General features: G+C 37.4%; 1 protein-coding gene across 4 annotated transcripts in view; it reads right to left on the reverse strand.

Annotated features, from left to right (window-relative positions):
* The window catches only part of WDR33 (WD repeat domain 33), a 115,776-nt gene that overhangs the window by 52,674 nt on the left and 42,491 nt on the right, over positions 1–20,611 (reverse strand). For 3 of the 4 annotated variants that reach the window (XM_035008277.1, XM_035008279.1, XM_035008280.1), the window contains exons 2-7: positions 16,210–16,436; positions 14,732–14,800; positions 13,828–13,932; positions 11,589–11,684; positions 11,255–11,406; positions 9,459–9,556 (exon numbers count right to left, since the gene is read on the reverse strand). In XM_035008277.1, the coding sequence (XP_034864168.1) occupies positions 9,459–9,556; positions 11,255–11,406; positions 11,589–11,684; positions 13,828–13,932; positions 14,732–14,800; positions 16,210–16,413 (724 nt within the window). In that variant the 5' untranslated portion in view covers positions 16,414–16,436. Of the gene's footprint in view, positions 1–9,458; positions 9,557–11,254; positions 11,407–11,588; positions 11,685–13,827; positions 13,933–14,731; positions 14,801–16,209; positions 16,437–18,324; positions 18,346–20,611 lie in introns of those variants that run through there. The other variant, XM_035008278.1, reaches the window with a different exon arrangement.

Consider the following 20,611-nt stretch of genomic DNA (forward strand, 5'->3'; position numbering starts at 1 on the left):
AAACACAGAGGCAAGTCAAGGAAATTAAGACAGCTGTACGTAAGGGAAAGGGAGATGAAAGAAACCACAAAAGGACAAAAAAGAAAATTTGAAAAACAATAGAGAAAAGGGTAATTAATGAAAATATCTTTGAATGTCTAAATTACCTAATAAAAAGCTTGGGTGGGGAAAAGGTATGAAGGAATCTTTAGAGTGCTGTAAACATTCTATATCTTCACTAATAATGACCACTATGCATAAAGCTTTTTTAAAAAGGCACCAGTGCACACTCTGAGAGAAAACTCTTTACAAAATGCTCGTTATAGAGTATTATTGCCTCCACTGAAAATCAGTGGTTTGGAGTAGGTCATGCTAAAACAACTTTTTTTTTTTGTAAAGAATTACTGGAGGGGTGGTCAAGGAAATTATAGCCAAACCATAGGCAAACTTTTGAACTAGTCTCAAGATCATGGCAGAGGATCGTGGCTTTATAACTACATGACGGAGAGACCATTTCCAACCTAAGTTTCCATTGGATGTTTGTTACCAGTGAGGCGAGTCTGCAGAGGGCTGCAAGGTTCTTTGCTTGGCCTCTGTCCTATTTAACATTTTTTTATTAATGTAGATGGCCTGCTTTGCAAATTTACAGGTGATCCAAAACTGGGAGTTCTCTAGGGGTTAGGATTCAAGAAGATACTGTGATGTTAAATTGAATGAATAGAAATTTAATACGTAAAATTTTAAATAGAGATAAATGTAAAGTCCAGTATTTAGGTTTTCTTTTTTTTTTTTTTTTTTTTAAGATTTTATTTATTTATTTCAGAGAGAGAGAATGAGAGAGAACACATGAGAGGGGATAGGGTCAGAGGGCAAAGCAGACTCCCCGCCAAGCAGGGAGCCCGATGCGGGACTCGATCCAGGGACTCCAGGATCATGACCTGAGCCGAAGGCAGTCGCTCAACCAACTGAGCCACCCAGGCGCCCAGTAGTATTTAGGTTTTCAACCTCAATTCTATAATCTACTAGAATGGTTTATGAGTTTATATAAAAACAAATGTAGGTTTTTGATGATTAGTGTGAATTCGTGTGGTGTCGTGCCCTCTGCCATTTAGTAAGAATGGATATTCTGAATGGTGAATCTTAATTCTTGACGAGAGATGCTCAGAATGGGGGAAGATCCAGAAGTCATGAGAAAGAGTAAAAGGAAATGTAGTATTCAACTTGGATAAGAGAGACTTAAGAGAAATTCTGTCATTTTCAAATATTTAAAGGATTATGTATGACAGTAGGGTTCGATTTATTGTATATACATCTAGAATATAGGGTGTGGGGAAGATATTGAGACATCATATTTGGATTTAATTATGGAAATTTTTCCTACAGAAAGAAAAGAGAAAGAGCTGTTAATGAGCTCTTAAGCTTTCCTTGGTTCAAATTGGGAGGTTTAGCTTGCCAGCTGTCAGAAAGATTACAGAAGGCATTCCCTTTTCAGATGGATGGTTCTGAGCAGGAGAAACTCTACCTGCCCCTATTCAAAGGCACCACAGGCCCCCTGTGGTGGCTGTACCTTCCTGATGTTCCCTAGGGACCAATACAATATTTAAAAATATCAGCAAGTTAAAGCATATACAATTCAATGGGCTAATAATCCAAGTAACGTGATATTCTAAAACCATGCTAATAAGGGTAACGTTCTCTCAAAGAGAATTATATTAAAATACCTTCAAAGGGAAAAAACCAGAAAGAGCCTTCAGCAGATTGGCTTTGAGAAACTGATTAGTGCATTTTGGAGAAATTAAGACTAGTTTATGAAACAATCCATAAAAAAGGACAAATGAAAAAAGGGATAAATCACCTAAAAATTACTTTTTTTTTTTTAAGATTTTATTTGACAGAGAGAGACAGCACGCTCACGCACATAAGCTCGCACAAGCAGGGGGAGTGACAGACAGAGGGAGAGGGAGAAGCAGACTCCCCGCCAAGCAGGGAGCCCGATGTGGGGCTCGATCCCAGAACCCCGGGATCATGACCTGAGCCAAAGGCAGATGCTTAACCGACCAAGCCACTGCGGTGCCCCCATTTCTTTTTTTAAATAGAAATTCTTATTCTGGTCTCTATAACTAAAGAGATCACAGCACTGTAGGTGCTTCTTACAAATTCCTGAGATATGACTTAAATCAAACTTTTTTTTTTTTAAGATTTCATTTATTTGACAGAGCGCACAAGCAGGGGAGAAGCAGGCAGACGGAGAGCGAGAAGCAGGCTCCCCACCAAGCTCAATCCCAGGACCCCGAGACCATGACCTGAGCCAAAGGCAGACATCCAACTGACTGAGCCACCCAGACACCCCTTAAATAAAACTTTAAGATGGTTTTCTAGTATATATCAGTAAAGTAAAGGGGAAAACTGACTTAAAAAAAAAAAAGTTTTTGTTTTGGTACTTAACTGCCCTCATTGACAAGTAACTATTTTTGATGATACCATACTTTAATAAGGATCTACCTACTAAAAATGAAAAAGCCAAAAGCATATTACATATTTATATAATTTTATCACTCTTTCCAAAGCTCTGAATTTTAACTTTAAAAACTACCAAAGAGGGGTGCCCGGGTGGTTCAGTCAGTTAAGCAACTGCCTTTGGCTCAGGTCGTGATCCCAGGGTCCTGGGATAGAGCCCCACATTGGGCTCCCTATTCAGCCGGGAGCCTGCTTCTGCCCCTTCCCCTGCAGCTCCCCCTGCTTGTGCTCTGTCAAATAAATAAAATTAAAAAAAAAAAAAAGGAAGGGAGGGAGGGAGGGAGGGAGAGAGGGAGAGAGAGAAAGAGAGAGAGAGAGAGAAAGAAAGAAAAGAAAAGGAAAGGAAAGGAAAGGAAAGAAAAAAGAAAAAGACAAGACAAACTACTAAAGACCTAGTTAGCTGGAAGTTCTAAAATATAACCAGGTAACTAATTCATCAGCAAATGGAAATTTCGGCCTCACTCAAAATAAACTGAAGCAGATAATTACAATTAATGCAAAGACACAGACTCTTTCTGAAAATCAACTGCCTGAATTATTAATCAGTGATTTCATCACTGTCAAAAAACCAGAATCTTTATATACAAGAGGGTCTGGGAATTGCTCTTGACTCAAAAAACACTGACAGCAACAGTGTGCAGATCTGACATCCCAAGAAAGCCACAAATCTATTTTCAACAAGTTTTTGCCGTATTATGTGCAACATTTAGAAAGAACAAAGCCCAATATGAAAATCTAAAACAATTCCTGCAAAAATGTGAATGTACCATATAAAATGAATACTTCAGAACCCTACTACACTAATTTCTTCAAATAATGTGCTTCAGAGTCTTATTAAGACTTATTAAGTCTTTTTTCTTCTCATAATATACTCAGATGATTCTTTACGTGGGAGAACCTACCATAATCCAGTCTCTTCAGGAAAGCAGAGGGAAAAGAGCCTAAAAACAAACTCTTCCTCAAAATAAGGTAACACAGACAGAAAATCAGCATCCTTGTGTAAAATGGGTTTACGTAGCTGTTTGGATGATTAAGTAAGACGTGCCTGAAGAGCTTTTAATATTAATATATGCTATGTTAGTGAAAGAAGTTACTCTAATATAGGCTATTTTAAAGGAAGCTGGGTGTTTCGCTTTTTTTCTTGGGGAGGACAGGATCTTGTGGGATGTTTTGTAAACACTGCATAAGTAAAGTAGGTCCGTTAATCATAAACTATGTGGCTTGCCAATTCTACTTCAATAAGTAAAATTATTTCCAGTAAAAAGCATCAAAGATTTTTGGAACACTCAGACTTCATAAACATGTCTTCACACAGTTAAAAACACACTGCTAAACCGAAAGATCTTTGCAGAGGGGTTGATCTCATTTATTAAAGACCACAGTCAATGCAATAAGGAAGGGATACAGAGGCTTATCAAAAGTACTAATAATATTAAGTTGTGCGTACTCAGCAGTTCATTTCCTCTCTCTGAGTGCTGTATCTGAAAACAGATATTACCTCCTGAATAAGTCTCAGTATAACTCCTTATGTCCATGTTCTATTTACATAAACTAGTATCTTATAACTCATTTAGTTTGAACTATTCATTGTAGTTTAATTTTTGTGTTGTTAAATATATCCTACATTAAAATCCCATAATCTAGGGGCGCCTGGGTGGCTCAGTCGTTAAGCATCTATCTGCCTTCGGCCCAGGTCACAATTGAGGCCCAGGTCCTGGGATTGAGCCCCGCATCGGGCTCCCTGCTCAGCTGGAAGCCTGCTTCTCCCTCTCCCACTCCCCCTGCTTGTGTTCCCTCTCTCGCTGTGTCTTTCTCTGTCAAATAAATAAATAAAATCTTTAAAAAAATAAAATAAAATAAAATCCCATAATCTACATGGACAGTGTTGGGTTTTAAGATTTTATCTATTTATTTATCAGAAAGAAAGAGAGAGAGCACAAGCAGGGGGAGCGGCAGGCAGAGGGAGAAGCAGGCTCCCCAGTGAACAAGGACCCTGATGCAGGACTCGATCCCAGGACCCTGGGATCATGACCTGAGCCAAAATCAAGAGTCACACGCTTAACCAACTGAGCCACCCAGGTGTCCCACCTACATGGACGGCTTTAAAGACAAATGGTAAAATGAACTTGAGTACCTCAATTAGTTCCCTCTACTTACACCCTTCTCCTCTCCCCAAAAAACTCTGTAATTCTGTCATCACAGCTCAGGAAGACATTACATCCATGTTGATACTACTTTTTTTTTTTTTTTTAAGATTTTATTTATTTATTTGGCAGAGACAGAGATAGTGAGAGCAGGAACACAAGCAGCGGGAGTGGGAGAGGGAGAGCAGGCTTCCCGCCGAGGAGGGAACCCGATGTGGCACTCGATCCAAGGACCCTGGGATCATGACCCGAGCCGAAGGCAGACGCTTAACGACTGAGCCACCCAGGCGCCCTACTTTTAAAACAGAAAAGAGGCAGTTTAACATAGTGGTTGAGTGTGAACTCTGGCCCTAAAAACCTGGGTTCAAATCCTACCCCCACCTCTTACAAGCTACCTGACCTTAAGGTTTACTTAACTTTATCGTACCTTGGTTACCCGTTTGTAAAACGTGGAACAAACAGTATTTAGCTCATAGGGTTACCAGGAAGATTAAATGAAGTTATTACAACAGGGCCACCTGGGTGGCTCAGTCGGTTAAGCACCCAACTCTTGATTTTGGCTCAGGTCATGATCTCAGGGTTGTGAGATCAAGTCCCATGCTGGGCTCCATGCTGGGCTCCATGCTGAGCATGGAGCTTGCTTAAGATTCTCTCTTTCCTTCTCCCTCTGCCCCTCCCTTCACCCTCCCACCTTAGCTTACACTCTCTCTTAAAAGGGGGGGGCGGGGAGAGGGCGCCTCGTTAAGCGTCTGCCTTCGGTTCAGGTCATGATCCCTCTCCCACTCCCCCTGCTTGTGTTCCTTCTCTCGTCTTGTCTCTGTCAAATAAATAAATAAAATCTTAAAAAAAAAAAAATACTTAGAACATGCCCGATACATAGTAAGTGTAATGTATCTGCTATTGTTAAAACCAAGAAGGTAAAACAAAATGAAAGCATGCTGAAACTTTGTAAACTGGGTTCTTTTGAAGAGTATTATGCTTCTCACTGAAGTTTACTTCAGTTTTCTTATTGATTTTGCGTTTTCAACCTTTCTTGTGTACATTTTAGCTAGTCTTAAGTGATCTGCTTCTAACTCTATACAGATAAAACTACCTTTCTAACACTATCAAGACTCTTCTCATATTCTCCACCATCTTAAGTGTGTGAAAATATCCCACTAAAATTTAAGAAGCACGAGGGGCGGTGTCATACCTTGGGAAAAGATTCTTCTACCAGTGGTAGCATACATATAGCATATGGTCATTAATTAAATGGATTTTAATGGCTCTATTTCAATGGGAGTCAAATGCATAAATATCAGTAAACTAGAGGCTCATTTAGATTCATGTACTTCTGGTGCTTAAATGTTCTTTTAATCCCAGCCCACAAATTAAATGCTCTAAGTAATAATGGAAAAGGATAATTGTGTATAAATCATGCTGACTTGCATATGTTCTAGTAATGAATGGTACACAATACCTCTCAATTTTTCAGTATGTTCAATTTCATACCTATGGACCAATCATGATCTTTTGAATAGCAAATCTCCTAACAACAGATCTGTGCTCATTTGAACCTTAAAAAATACTGATTACTTTCTCTTGTGTAACTTCTTCCTCTTCCAAAAAGCATGAGAACAATCTCAGAAAGGACACTAAAAAGCAACTATAAATTCTGCAGTCAACAGTATGGTATGATGGCTTCCACCATGCACAGGGATCCTGTATGCTTATAGCTGATGGTCTACATTAAGAAGACATGACAGAGTGCTTGCTTCAGTATACTAACATACTAAAAAAAGAAGACATGATAGCTATCTTCAAATACTTAAAGGGCTGCCATGAAGAAAGTATAAACTTAATTTTTTGTGTTCCTGAGGCAGGACAAGTCATACAGAAGCAGATTTCTGATATAATGAAAGAACTTTCTGAAAATTAAGCTACCTAAAATCGCAAAAAATAATCACTTGAGGTAATGAATACTGTAACACTAAAAATGTTTATGAGAAGACTGGGTTTTAGGAATGATATAGAAAAGGTAAGTATTTGATAAAGAGTTGAACTACATGATCATAAACATCCCCTTCATTTAAAATGTTCTTATTAAACCCAAGACGCCCGGGGCGCTTGGGCAGCTCAGTCAGTTAAGGGTCTGCCTTCAGCTCATGTCCTGATCCCAGGCTGCTGGGATCAAGCCCCGGTCGGGCTCCTTGCTCAGGGGGTAGCCTGCTTCTCCCTGTCCCTCTGCTGCTCCCCCTGCTTGTTCTCCCTCTCTCTCTCTGTCAAATAAATAAATAAAAATCTTTTTAAAAATACCTAAACCCAAGTTTTGGTCTAATGTACAACACTAACATTGTGCAGGACTATGCTTACCTGCCCAATGGTTCAGAGTCTGTGTAGGCTACTTGAACATCATCCCTTCGTAGAGACCAACTGACATTTTAGATATTGGAAGGTCCTATCCCTATTTGTTTGACTTTGTGACCCAATTTTCTATGTATAAAGCTAAATTAAATTCACTTGAAATTTTATGTGAGGAATTTCAGATCAGCCTTGAGACAACTGGAATTCACAAGTAAAGGACAGGAAAATTGTAACTGGTTTCACTGGTTAAAATCATCACTAAAATTCAGAGAATTTAGAAAAATGAGGAATGACAGAAAATGGATAATTGGAATCTAATAACTCATCTACTATACCAGACCTGTTATTAGAACTACTATTTGGGTGGTATAACTAACTTGGTTTAATATATTCATATTGGTCCCATATACTCATTGAGGTAGTAAGAAAAATGTTTTTAAAAGGGAGCAAAAATCATGAGTAAGCTAAGCTAGAACATACATCCTAAAAGTACATGGAGATTCATTATACTTTTGTACATGCTTGAAATATCCATAGCAAAAATTAAAATAAAAAGAGCCCTCACCAAAAAAATAAAATTCAATGCTCAAATAATATAGGCAGGATGCTGGTGTATTTTTTAAGCCATAGGAAGAACAAATAATAATTCAGCATCCATTTAATCTTATCCAAATTTGCCTCAACTCAAATCTGAAAGTATTTAACTGCTAGAATATCTCACACATACACTCTAAGTTTCAGAGGAAAAGTTAAGTACTATTTAGAAACAGTTTCATTACCAAAATTGAGTAACATTTCATTGAACACTGAAGTGAAAAATGTTGCCACATAGCAGGTTTTCTTTTATTGAATCCAAGATGCATAGTAGTTTTATGTAAGACTTCAAGTTATTATAGTCCTCCCTAGTCCACTGTAAAAATAATTGTATTGATACTTTAGAATTGCTTTTGGTAACAATTATTGTTTCCTCTATATTAGGATTTTAAAAGCCTAGAAAAAAGTTACCTGTCTTATTTCTGTTTAACAGCTAAGACTTCCATTAAGAGTGAGAAAAGCTGCAACATTAGTGTAGCGTTAAGCTAGATTCTAGTCCTGGATCTGAACTTATTTTACCTTGAACATGTCACTTAAGCCTGGTGGGTCATGATACTCATCCATAAAATATCTCCAGCTAAATGATTCCAAAGACTCCGTCTAGTTCTGAAGTTGTACGATATTATAACATTCACAGTGAGTACACTCCTTCAATGATAGGTACTATATCCTATCACCATACAGCACTGTGGATGAACTCACACAAAATGTGCAAAGCCAGAAACATGTAAACAAACATGATTTAAAAGAAAAAAAACTGGCTTGAAATATGGGTTAAATATCAAGGGCATTTATTTTCTTATCTAGAAAGCATCAACACTATAGGCTATAAATTAAGCTCTGGAATGTTGTAAAAATTCAACCAAGACTCTTGAACAGAAAGGAAAATCTCTAAATAGTAATTTCTTGACACCCAGTGACTGCGGCACCCATGTGCCTACCCAGCATTTATATGTCAGAGGAAGATGTTACTTTTATGGGATACTGGAATCAAGAGTATGGAGTGGAATGCATTCTTTGTTAAATTAGTACAAGTTCAATTTAAGCATCTGAAAAACACTACCTTCCTAGTTAACAATGAACTAATAAGATTAAATGTTTTTACTAATTAAATGTTTGTTTCAATGTTTGCATTACATATATAAACATTTAATTCCCTAACTCTAGCACCCATTGAATTCGCAAAAATGGTAGAGATAAACTGTATTTCAACAGCCCCACTTAATGAAGTCTAAAACTAAGTTAATCCAAGTAAAAATATGGATTTCTTTTGTAGGAGGGAGTAATTCATAGACATTAGTTTATAATTAAGAAATCAATAAAAGTAAACAAGAAAAAATTTAGTAACAAGTGGGCCATGTAGTACGCAAATGTGGTATACTGTTTAAAAAAAAAAAAACAAAAAAACACAACACCTGCTCTCAGAAATAGCAATAATGAAAAGTGTAGCTACTGATACCACAGTTAATCATATTTTAAAAGGACTGCCAGGAGAATGTATCTAAATAGAATTATAGTGTCATTATGTTGGAGAAAGCTATGCTGGCTATAAGACAGGAAAAGGAATATAGCCCTAACAGATGAATACAGATAAGCAAGTAATTTGCAGGGGTGGCGGGATGACAGAAGAGGAACACTTGTATGTAATTTACAACTCAACTCAAAGAATTCAAAGATATTACTAGTAGTAAAAATCTACAAAATGACTGTGAACCAGAGAGAGTGTTCAGGTTTCTTTAAAGAGCCTCACTGAGACGGTGTATATGTAAATAAACTGAATGGAAATGTAAGCTGGTATTGTGGTATTGTGGTATTGTGATGATTTAACCACAAATGCCTTCCCTATTTAAATATTCCAATCAGTACTGTTAGTACACGTACCTCGGAGAATTCTTTCCTCATGGCAACGAAGAAAGTCCCAGATTCTAACAGTGCCGTCATCAGAGCATGTAGCAAATTTATTATCCGTGGGTGAGAAACTGTTACATGAAGACACACAGCAGGGGAAAGAAGTCAGCATTTAACAGATTATCTGTGCTTCTCAGACAGGGAAAAATAAAAACACTGTGCTGCGTTATAAACAGGAGTGGGAAGTATTCCAACAGTGAAGAAGCCCTTAAAGAGAATGTTGTCAGCTAACAAACGCATCTCATCAAAAGAAGAATTCAACAGAGTAGTTGCTTCTTAGTTTTCAATCAACAATAGTCCGAGAACTTTACAGGTATATTAGTACTAATGCTTCCCACACTCCCCACAGTAGTATTTCCTGTCTTACCAATAGAAAATGTGGAGCTGATTTAAGTGTAGAAACTAAGTGAATTTTACTTTTGCAATATTCCTTCAACACTCTTTTAAATCACATAGGAATACCGCTCAAAAAATTAGCATCAGTTTCTGCCTCAGACGCTTCATGAAACGATTAAGCTAAAAAAATGTGGACAGGCTATTTAAAGACTAGCTGCTAAACACCCCTACATACGATGTTTCTCATTTATTTGAGTGGTCTGTGGGAAACTCTCACACCTTCTCCCTGGCAAGCTAATCCATGAATGTTGCACCTTTTAGGGAAAACGAACACAGAGACATTCAGACTGTGTTTGAAGCCAAAGATAATCTACTGCAAAGGATTCTGCCATCTTTCCCTCACTGGCATGAAAAACCATCAAGTTTCTCATCTATCTCTAAGAACTCTCTTGAACTTTTGAGTCCTATAACTAACAAAGAACTGTGAAACTCAATGTATGGGCAGGACACTAAAGCAGTTTTTGCAGAAGCATGTTTATCCAACAATTTTTGTTAAGATTCTGAAAGTAGAAACAAGTGACTGCAGTGGATGATGTTTTCTATAAAGATGTCAACCTCCTCCCACACATGGGCGGTACACCGGTAAAGAATGCTGCTTAGCTTTATTCTGAGGCTGCAGCAATTCTTCAGGCTTGCTTTCGAGATTTTTTTTTTTCCGGTTTTACTATACATATCTCATTGATATGTAAAAATATACAACTCACTGAAAATATTTTAAACTCCACTTATTATACATTTGCATAACTGATGTTCTCAACAGTGAATCAGAAGAAAAAGTCCTAAAGTCCTCTTGACAATGGTTTGCTTACAGTTTCAAAGCTTGAAGAACCCATTCATTACTCCATTAATGTTTGCCACATCCAGAGTTACTTGTGTGTTTTTAGTCCTACTATACTTTCCTTTTGAAGTCGTGGCATAACCAAGCCAACCAGGTCTTCACTTAAGCCTTTTTTTCTTGTATTTTGTGTGAACTCTGAAGGTGTTTTCTGTAGGCTTTAGATTTTATTCAGTTGTATAATTAAAGACTGAATTCTTTATTCGGAATGAAAGATTCTTGTCTTACACAGTAGGTAATAAAAAGGAATAACGTATACACATTATTAACCATAAATGAAGAGAGAAAACCAGTGCAAAATGCGGCAGACAATACATCTCTAACATATTGCAAAGGCTGATACCGGGACAACACTACTTCAGAAAAGTGCCAGCGAAATGGTGAGTGTGTGAAAACAAAGAAAAATATTGTGTTTATAGGGTGCAGAAAGTATCCCAGAATCTGACAGAGCCCATGCATCTCTGCACCCAGAATACACTTAGAGAATAATTTAACCATGACAATAGGGACTACAGAAAATGGTATATTGTGTATAAACCTGGCCTCTCTAATCGCCTCCTTATGTGCCTGGAACATCTTGACGTTGTTCATGTTCGACTGCCAATATTTCACATATCCTCCATGGTCTGCTGTCAACATCCACATGTCATTATGTGACCAAGTCATGGCCCTCACTGGGCTATCATGAGCCTGTGAAAACACAGAACATTTGTAAACATTATGTAAAAGAATATATGACAGAAGGCTTTACAGGAGCATAACTCACAAGAATTATTTGTCCAATTTTAAGTTTAAAATGCCAAAAAAGTAACTGTATCTCCAGTTCTTTACAGTACCACAGAAGAATGTTACCATCTGATGATTACTGTTACCTGTAATATTGTTTCAAAATTGAAGGTGAGTCCATTCCACAAGGTGAACTCTCCACTAGAAGCTCCGGTGACCAACCGTCTTCCTTCTGGAGTCCACTAGGGAAGAAAAAAAAGAATCTTAGCTAATTTTTAAAACACTTAGAAAGTATTTACAAAATATCAAATAATCAACATTAAATAGACAATACTGACTTTCACTTAAGCATAGTTCAGATTTATAAGCAAGTACTTTGTCAGAAAAGAACTTGTATTAACACAGTGCAGGAAAAGCTCTAGCACTTTGGCTCATTAACTAAATTAAAAATAGTAAATGCACATGGCACCTGGATGACACAGTCGTTTAAGCATCCAACTCTTGCTTTCAGCTCAGGTCCTGATCTCTCAGGGTCGTGAGATCGAGCCCCACTGTCAGGCTCTGTGCTCAGCATGGAGTCTGCTTAAGATTCTCTCTCTCCCTCGCCCTTTGCCCCTCCCCTCGCCGCCCGCATGTGTTCTCTCTCTCTCTCAAAATAAATGAATCTTAAAAAAAAAAATAGTAAATGCATTAAAAGTACCTGGTTAAGTTACACACATCTACACCCTTTGAAGAACCTTTAAAAGCAAAATATGCAAAGACCACATTTTCCTAGGATACATGGCAGGCTAACATAAATAAAATGGTCAGTCACCAAAATAACTCAAAGAAGGATTACACCTGCTAGTGGACCAATTAAGGCAGAAAGTTACTGGTGTTTTATGAAAAAAAGTACCAATTTAAGGACATCAAGGATATTAAACTTTTCCTGGCCACTAAATGTATTTAACTAAAAATTATGACACACAGTTGAAAAATACAAGTGTGCTTATAGGAATAGCAGGATGAGATATTTAAAATGAAGACTATTTGGTAAACCTGGCTTTTTATTGCTTACCTGCACATCGGGATTTTGCTTACTTTGATTATGAATAAAATCCTCCTACTTTCCTAGTTTCTGTTATCTACTATGGATCCCAATCAAGTAAATAATACAGGCAACAGAGCTATACGCACAATACCTTGTCTTTATGTCTTAATACCTCGTAATTTGGACTGTGTCTCCACTATGTGTCAATATCTCCTGAGACCTTACAGTTTGATCCCCAAATGAGAAATTTACCTAACAAACTGTAACAAATACAATTTTATCCTTCTGTACTGTGATACCAAATGCTCAGATTTTACTCATTACAAAACAATTTTCTCTATTATGCTAAGAAGATACAAAAATTAGCTGCACACCAACCCCTTTTATCAAACTCCCTGGCAAACAAAATCATACTACATAATGGTTGGTTCTACCAACAAAAAAGCCAATAAAATAAGTGGGTTTTTTTTTTTTTAACTGATGTTTCTACTGCTTTAGACCTCTGAAGCAAATATGAGACCTAAGACTGACTGCAATATTTCCCTCAGACCTTTGGTTCTCCCTGCTCTCTATCATACCTCTCTAGTCACAGAGGACTTGCTTATTTTGCTCATTTGCCACAATGTTTGCCATTATTATGGCTTCTCTGTCCCATTTTTTTTTCAATTCTTATTTGCTTAACTCTATTAACTCTATCCTACATTTCTAGACTTGATATACTGCTAACCAGCAAGTACATTCTTACTTAGCAAACCACAAAGAAAATGATTATACTATCAAAAATGGGAATATTAACTGGATACCTGGGAGACGAAGATGGGAAGCCCTTTTATTGCAAACCCTTCGAATTTTCAAATTTTAAACCATGCCAAACTACTATTTATTTAAAAATTATACTTAAATTTCATGCATATGTATTTAGTACCTACTATGTACCTTTTTGAAGCTAACAATTATGGTCAACCACTGGCCTTTAGCTCTTTTCAGGTGTTTTCCTTACTAATGACACCCAACAGTTTTCATTAACTTTGAGATGCTGCTTTCTAAACAGCAGCAAAAGCCACCCTACTATTCAAGAGCAAGTCTGAGACCTGCTACAATATAAATCCATGGCCTGCTCAGAGAATTCTATGGAAATTGCAACATGAAGAACAATCCAAACGCAATACCTTACTAAATGTGAATACAGTGGATAAATGATTGGGTATTCCAAAATAAAATTATTAGCAACATAACAATTTTTATCCCAGATATAAGTTTAAAATAATTTAATTTTGTTCTGTTAAATATATGTACAGACTAACTCAGGATTAATTTTTCAAAAAAAAAAAAAAAGTACCCAACACAATACTTACCCTAACAACAAATACTGGACACTTTACTTTATTTGTTGATGTTCGAACAAATTTTGTTGTTACTGCATTCATAGGATTATTCAACATCCCTATAGGTGGGACCAACTACAAAAAGAAAAAATTGGGTTTTAAGGGCTCCTGATTACACACAAGGCATAAACCAGGGAAATAGCAAGGTAATTATTTCAACATTTACAGACAAATTCAGGACTATACAGCACTTTAAAAGACTATTATTATAATCAGTCTGTATTAATTAAATGAAGAAAACTGAGATATAGGACAGTTAAATGCCCATTATTATTAAACAAACAACAAAATCAAATATGCAATTTCCCCAATTACTTCTCAAGGTCAACACAATAAAAACATGTTCACAATAAACCAAATTTAAAATTAACTTTCCTATTCCACAGACTCTGAAGCAGTGCAATCTTTTGCTGGACATTTCTTTAAGCCCCAAATCAAAAGTTCATATACCGTTAAAGTAAAAGAAAAATTTTAATTGAATAAAAAAAAAATAGGGACGCCTGGGTGGCTCAGTCGGTTAAGCGTCTGCCTTCAGCTTGGGTCATGATCCCAGGGTCCTGGGATCGAGTCCCGCATCAGGCTCCTTGTTCCGCGGGGAGCCTGCTTCTCCCTCTGCCTCTGCCTCTCTCTATCTCTCATGAATAAATAAATAAAATCTTTAAAAAAAAAAAAAAAAATATATATATATATATATATATATATAACCCATGGAGTACAGAGATATGTTATATTATCTCTTTAGGAATGTTTTATTTAAATTATAAAAACATAAAAAAGAAAAGTCCATGTTTGCATTTGAGATCACATGGTTTTACGTCCAAATGTCCAAGCAAAGAGATTTTACTAAGCTAGTATAACATATCTTAATACTTACATCATTATAATAACCTGCATCAGGCTGAATTGCCCGCATATCTCTCTGGTCTCTTTGCCATATTCTATTCTGTTTAAAAACAAACAAATTAATTACTTAATATAAGGTCCAATTATACTCAGTTTGAAACAAAATGTAAGCTGCTACCAAATGGGGAAAAAACAGAATTAAAACTTTTTCATTACGTTCTAAAACAAAGATAACAGTGGGTATCCTAAAGAGACCTTACCCTACTGACATTGTTTAGAATTTCCCTCCTCTCTTTACTCACCTCATCCCCAACCAATCATCCAAGATACTGTTGACCCCAATACATTCTCACTGGCCATGCTTTAATAAAAGGAAAAAGGATAAGGGATAGGCATATGTCTCCAATTCCTTCAAAATCCTCAGCACAAAACAATTCCTGGTATCTTGCCCTTGGTTTTCTTAATTCCTCTCAACCTCTCCTAGACTAGTTTTCCAACTGAATAACCTGAAAAAACCTAAATCTGTCTTCATCTCTGAATGAATCTTTTTCTCTTATGTGTCTGCAATATATTAATTATCCAATATGCAAACAGGTCTTTAACAACAGTCTCAGGTAAGAAAAAGCAAACAAATTTTCTTCATAGGAGGCCAGAGCAGATCAAAACCTGATTAAAGTAATAGCGTTAGTAATGAAAAGCAAATCTCAGAGACTAATTTCTAGGTGAGGACAAGTAAATAAAGAACTCAAAAGGGAGAAATATCAAGCAGAGATTTAGGCAGATGCCTACTCTGCCTTTAGTTACCTTGTCAGGGTTGCTTTCACCCTACAGTGCTTGACCGTCAAGAAAGTGGAGCCCTTTTCTCTGACAGTAAGAGCTATCCACCACCAGGGACTTGGAAAATCAGTGTTCCTAGAGCCATGCAAAATTGCTGTTCTGAGCGTGCGTTCCCACAAAAATATTCTTATGTTGGTAGTCTCTTGACATTTCAAATACACTGGGGGTTTAACAAGTGTTTTAAGGCTGGCTTTGGGATTAAAGTACCATTTTCTGAGATTTGTTGTGAACTTTGTTCTAAAAGTTTAAACTATGGGATGCCTGGGTGGCTCAGTTGGTTAAGCGTCTGCCTTCGGCTCGGGTCATGATCCCAGGGTCCTGGGATCAAGTCCCCGTGTCTGGCTCCTTGATCCACGGGGAGCCTGCTTTTCCCTCTGCCTGCCACTCCCCCTGCTTGTGCTCTCATGCTCGCTCACTCTCTCCAACAAATAAATAATCTTTTTAAAAAAAAGAAGTTTAAACTATAAATCACAGTTTAAATTTTACAATTTTTGAGAAGATGATTCATGCGTGCAGAAAGTAAAAAAGTACTAGTGATTGGCCTCATTTGAAATTCCACTTCATCCCACTAATTCAAGAAACACAGTTATACTTATTACCCTGCATTCTAAAAACTTTCTTCTTTTTAAAAAGCCAAAGTTTGGTCATCAGAAGCACATTAACTAGACTTACCTCCAAATACTTAATTACAGACGGATTATAGTCTATGGTTTTTCGGTTTACTGCTTTTCTCATCCGTTTTCCATCAAAGGTAAGCTGCTGCATTGCTTGCTGCTGTGCAAAATCAGGTCGCTTATAAAATAGTTGTCGAGGTGCTTGGTGTTGGAACCTTGGCATATGGAAAAAACGAGGAGGAGAGCCAATTTCTGTAGCCATGGTGATGTATTCGTTCTAGGACACTAGGGTAAGGAAAAAGTATTTTCACTACAAATATCAGCACTGCAACATTATTTGAAAACATTTTAAAATGAACATTTTTCATACTTCTCTTCCATTTTCTAATAGATATCATTTCTAGCTTTTAGTCAACCTAATTACAAAATGAACTATCAGATTTAATGGCAGAAACCAGTTATACATTTGAAAAAGGCCAATTCACAGAATAAGTGCCAATGAGCATTTGTTGTAAAATTCAGCCTGGTGAACAGCATGGGGTCAATGTGCTGTGTACTGTGTCTGTGTGAAGTAGGGGAGGAGAGTAGAATCACTGAGAACTGTTCACATTTTTAAAACGAAGTTTTCATTAGATGTTTGATGGTAAAACAAATCATTTTAAGCTTATCATAAGACCCCAATTCATTTATGCAAGAGTTGCTACAAAATTTTTAAATCTGACTTTTTTTGTCCTTTTAACTTTCCTAAGGAATAGTGCAGAAAAAGGAATAAACTATCCTATTTCATATGAATGCTAGAAGTATGTGTATCTAGGGGCTCCTGGGTGGTACAATCAGTTAAGCGTCCCACTCTTGATTTCGGCTCAGGTCATGATATCAGGGTCATGAGATCCAACCACACATCTGGCTCTGTGCTCAGCGCAGAGTCCGCTTGAGACTGTCACTCTCCCTCTGCCCCTCCTCCCACTCACACTCACATGCTCTCTCTAAACAAAATCTTTAAAAAGAAAAAAAAATTTTTTTAAATAAAAGTATATAGATCTAATTTCAGAATCAAAGTACCACAAAACTGTATTTCTCAGTATGTGTATTTATATATTTACACAGGCAACATTAAGCTAACATCTCAACGGAAAAAATATTAAGAGCTTAAAAGTTTTCCAACTTTAAGGCTCTCCAATTAAATTTACATTCCAATAATATAAATATGCATGATATAAAAACACATTTTTAAGCACATTTTAAAAACCAGACTATGAAAAACACCTTTATAAAGGGTGTTAGTTAAGGGGCGCCTGGGTAGCTCAGTCGTCAAGCATCTGCCTTCGGCTCAGATCATGATCGCAGGGTCCTAGGACTGAGCCCTCCATTGGGCTCCCTGCTCAGCGGGAAGCCTGCTTCTCCCTCTCCCACTCCCCCTGCGTGTGTTCCCTCTCTCACTGTGTCTCTCTCTGTCAAATAAATAAATAAAATCTTAAAAAAAAAAAGTGTTAGTTAAAAGCAACTTCCACAATTATTTTTGTTTTGATAGCAGCAGAGATTGTACTCTGCATTATTTTTCTATAGTCTTATATTTGCCTTTCCTCATTCAAGACACTAAACAAGGACCTGAACAAAATTTATGATTTCCTTTGGATGAAAATATTCATACTACTATTACTTCATTCTGTCACTTTAGTCTCTACTGAAACCACTTAATAATGATAATAGGAAGGGGGGGATGACAGGAGGAACAAATAATAACAAAAATAAGTAGTGTGATAAAATATACATTTAATACATATTATTTCCACTACTCTGGAGCAATCCCAGAAGGTTTCTCACAAATGTTAATTTATAATGAGATAAACATTCTGTCTTTCTCTTAGGGCTATGTGTGAATTAAATCAGGATGCACAAATTGCACTAAGCATTTGACTCAATAATATTGGTGAAGGAATCTGTTTATTCAGCTATCCCATGAATCCAAGTAAGTTTCAGCATCCAGATTTCAACTAATGGCTTCAATTCAGATATCTAGGCCAGTAATTCCAAAAGGATGCAGCTTTGGGCTCCTGGCTGGCTCAGTGGAAGAGCATCCAACTCTTGATCTCAGGGTCATGAGTTAGACCCCCAGGTTGGGTGTACAGATTACTTAAATAAAACTTTAAAAAAATAAATAAATAAGGGGCACCTGGGTGGCTCAGTGGGTTAAGCATCTGCCTTCGGCTCAGGTCATGATCCCAGGGACCTGGGATTGAGCCCAGCATCGGGCTCCCTGCTCAGTGGGAAGCCTGTTTCTCCCTCTCCAACTCCCCCTGCTTGTGTTCCTGCTCTTGCGCTTTCTGTCAAATAAATAAATAAAATCTTTTTTAAATAAATAAATATAAAAATAAAAAGACATAGCTTGAAAAGTATATCCTAAAATTACTATTTTTTCACTTTACAATAAATTTCTAATTTTATGAGAATAAAATCATTCTAATGATCTACTTTCTAGTATGACTGATATCAAATGAGAATTAAGGTTTTTTTACTGAAGTATGGTTAATCAACGATGTTACAAAAATAACATTTTAGGGGTTAGTCAGTAGAGTATGACTCATGATCCTGTCAGGGTCTTAAGTTCAGGCCCCACGTTGGGCATGGAGCCTAGTTAAAAAACAAACAAACAACAACAACTGGGTGGCTCAGTAGGTTAAGCATCTGCTTTTGGCTCAGGTCATGATCCGGGTCCTGGGATTGAGCCCCACATTGGGATTCCTGCTCAGTGGAGAGCCTGCTTCTCCCTCTCCTCCCAGCTCATGCTCTCTCTTGCTATCTGTCTCTCTCTTCCAAATAAATAAAATCTTAAAAAAAAAAAAAATATTCAGCCCCCCAAAAAAGGATATATAGCACTGATACACGCTACAACACGGATGAATCTTAAATACATTGTTAAGGGGGCACCTGTGTGGCTCAGTCAGTTGAGTGTCCACTCTTGGATTCGGCTCAGGGTCGTGAAATTGAGCCCCATGCAGGGTTCCGTGCTCTGCAGGGAGTTGGCCTGAGATTCTTTCCCTCTCCCTCTGCCCCTTCTTTCCCCCCCCAAAATAAATAAAATCTTTAAAAAAAAAAAAAAAACTGCTTAAATACATTATGTTAAGAAAAAAGCCAGACATAAAAGGTCACATATTGTATAATTCCATTTACATGAAAAATCCAGAACAGATGAACACAGACAAAGACAGAAAACAGATTAGTGGTTGCCAGGGGCTGGGGAAGGGAGGAAGAGGAAGTGAATGCTTTATGGGATTTCCTTTAGGGATGAGGAAAATGTTTGGAACTAGACAGAGGTAGTGGCTGCACAACATTGTGAATGTACTAAGTGATACTGAAATGGGCACTTTAAAATGGTTAAAACAGGGGCACCTGGGTGGATCAGTCAGTTAAGCATCTGCCTCTTTGGCTCAGGTCATGATCCCAGGATCCTGGGATCTAGCCCCGCATCGGGCTCCCTGCTCCGCGGAAAGCCTGCCTCTCCCCCTCCCTCTGCTGCTCCCCCTGCTTGTGCTCTCCCTCACTCTCTCTCAAATAAATAAAATCTTTAAAAATAAATAAATAAAAATAAAATGGTTAAAACAGTGAATTTTATGTTATGTGACTTTTATCTCAGTTAAAAAATGGGGGATTTAATCCACTGGAAAAAATTTTATTTTATTTTATTTTTTAAAAGATTTTATTTATTTATTTGAGAGAGAGAGAATGAGAGAGAGCACATGAGAGAGGTTAGGGCCAGAGGGAGAAGCAGACTCCCTGCCGAGCAGGGAGCCTGATGCGGGACTCGATCCAGGGACTCCAGGATCATGACCTGAGCCGAAGGTAGTCGCTTAACCAACTGAGCCACCCAGGCGCCCTGGAAAAAATTTTAGATGGGTGGCTCACTCGGATGAGCATCTGCCTTCAGCTCAGGTCATGATGAAACATTGACAGTGTTGAAGATGGATGATAGGTACATGGCAACAAAGCATTAACCAAGAGCCAAATCAAGGATCTACTGTACAAACAGGAGGAAAATAACTGAAGTCAAATATAAAACAATCACTATGCTATTACTAACACTCCTGAATAATTCACATGTTAAAGCTGAAGAAAGATATTACTCCTTCACTTAAGACCTTTATATAGAGGATGGGAGAAAATACCTTTCTATTTACAAATTTGTATTCTAAAAAAAAAAACAACTTTAACTTTTCGTGAATGGTCAAGTACTGGTGTTCTAAAAATAAAAGTCCAGCATGAAGAAAAAGAGGGGAAAAGTACAATTATATTTTACATTAAGATCGAGCCCTAAAATAAAACGGAAACAAACCCCCTCAAAATACAGTGACCAATCTTCACATTAAACCTACACACTTCAGCTTCACTTCCTATAAACCGTTGTCACTTACCAAAGTCAAAACAGAGCCTTTTAGTAGCTGTTATGGGCTGAATTGTGTCCC

This window comes from Mirounga leonina, unplaced genomic scaffold (genome assembly GCF_011800145.1).
Source record: "Mirounga leonina isolate KUSES-001 unplaced genomic scaffold, KU_Mleo_1.0 Mir_151, whole genome shotgun sequence".
In the NCBI taxonomy this organism is placed as follows: domain Eukaryota; kingdom Metazoa; phylum Chordata; class Mammalia; order Carnivora; family Phocidae; genus Mirounga; species Mirounga leonina.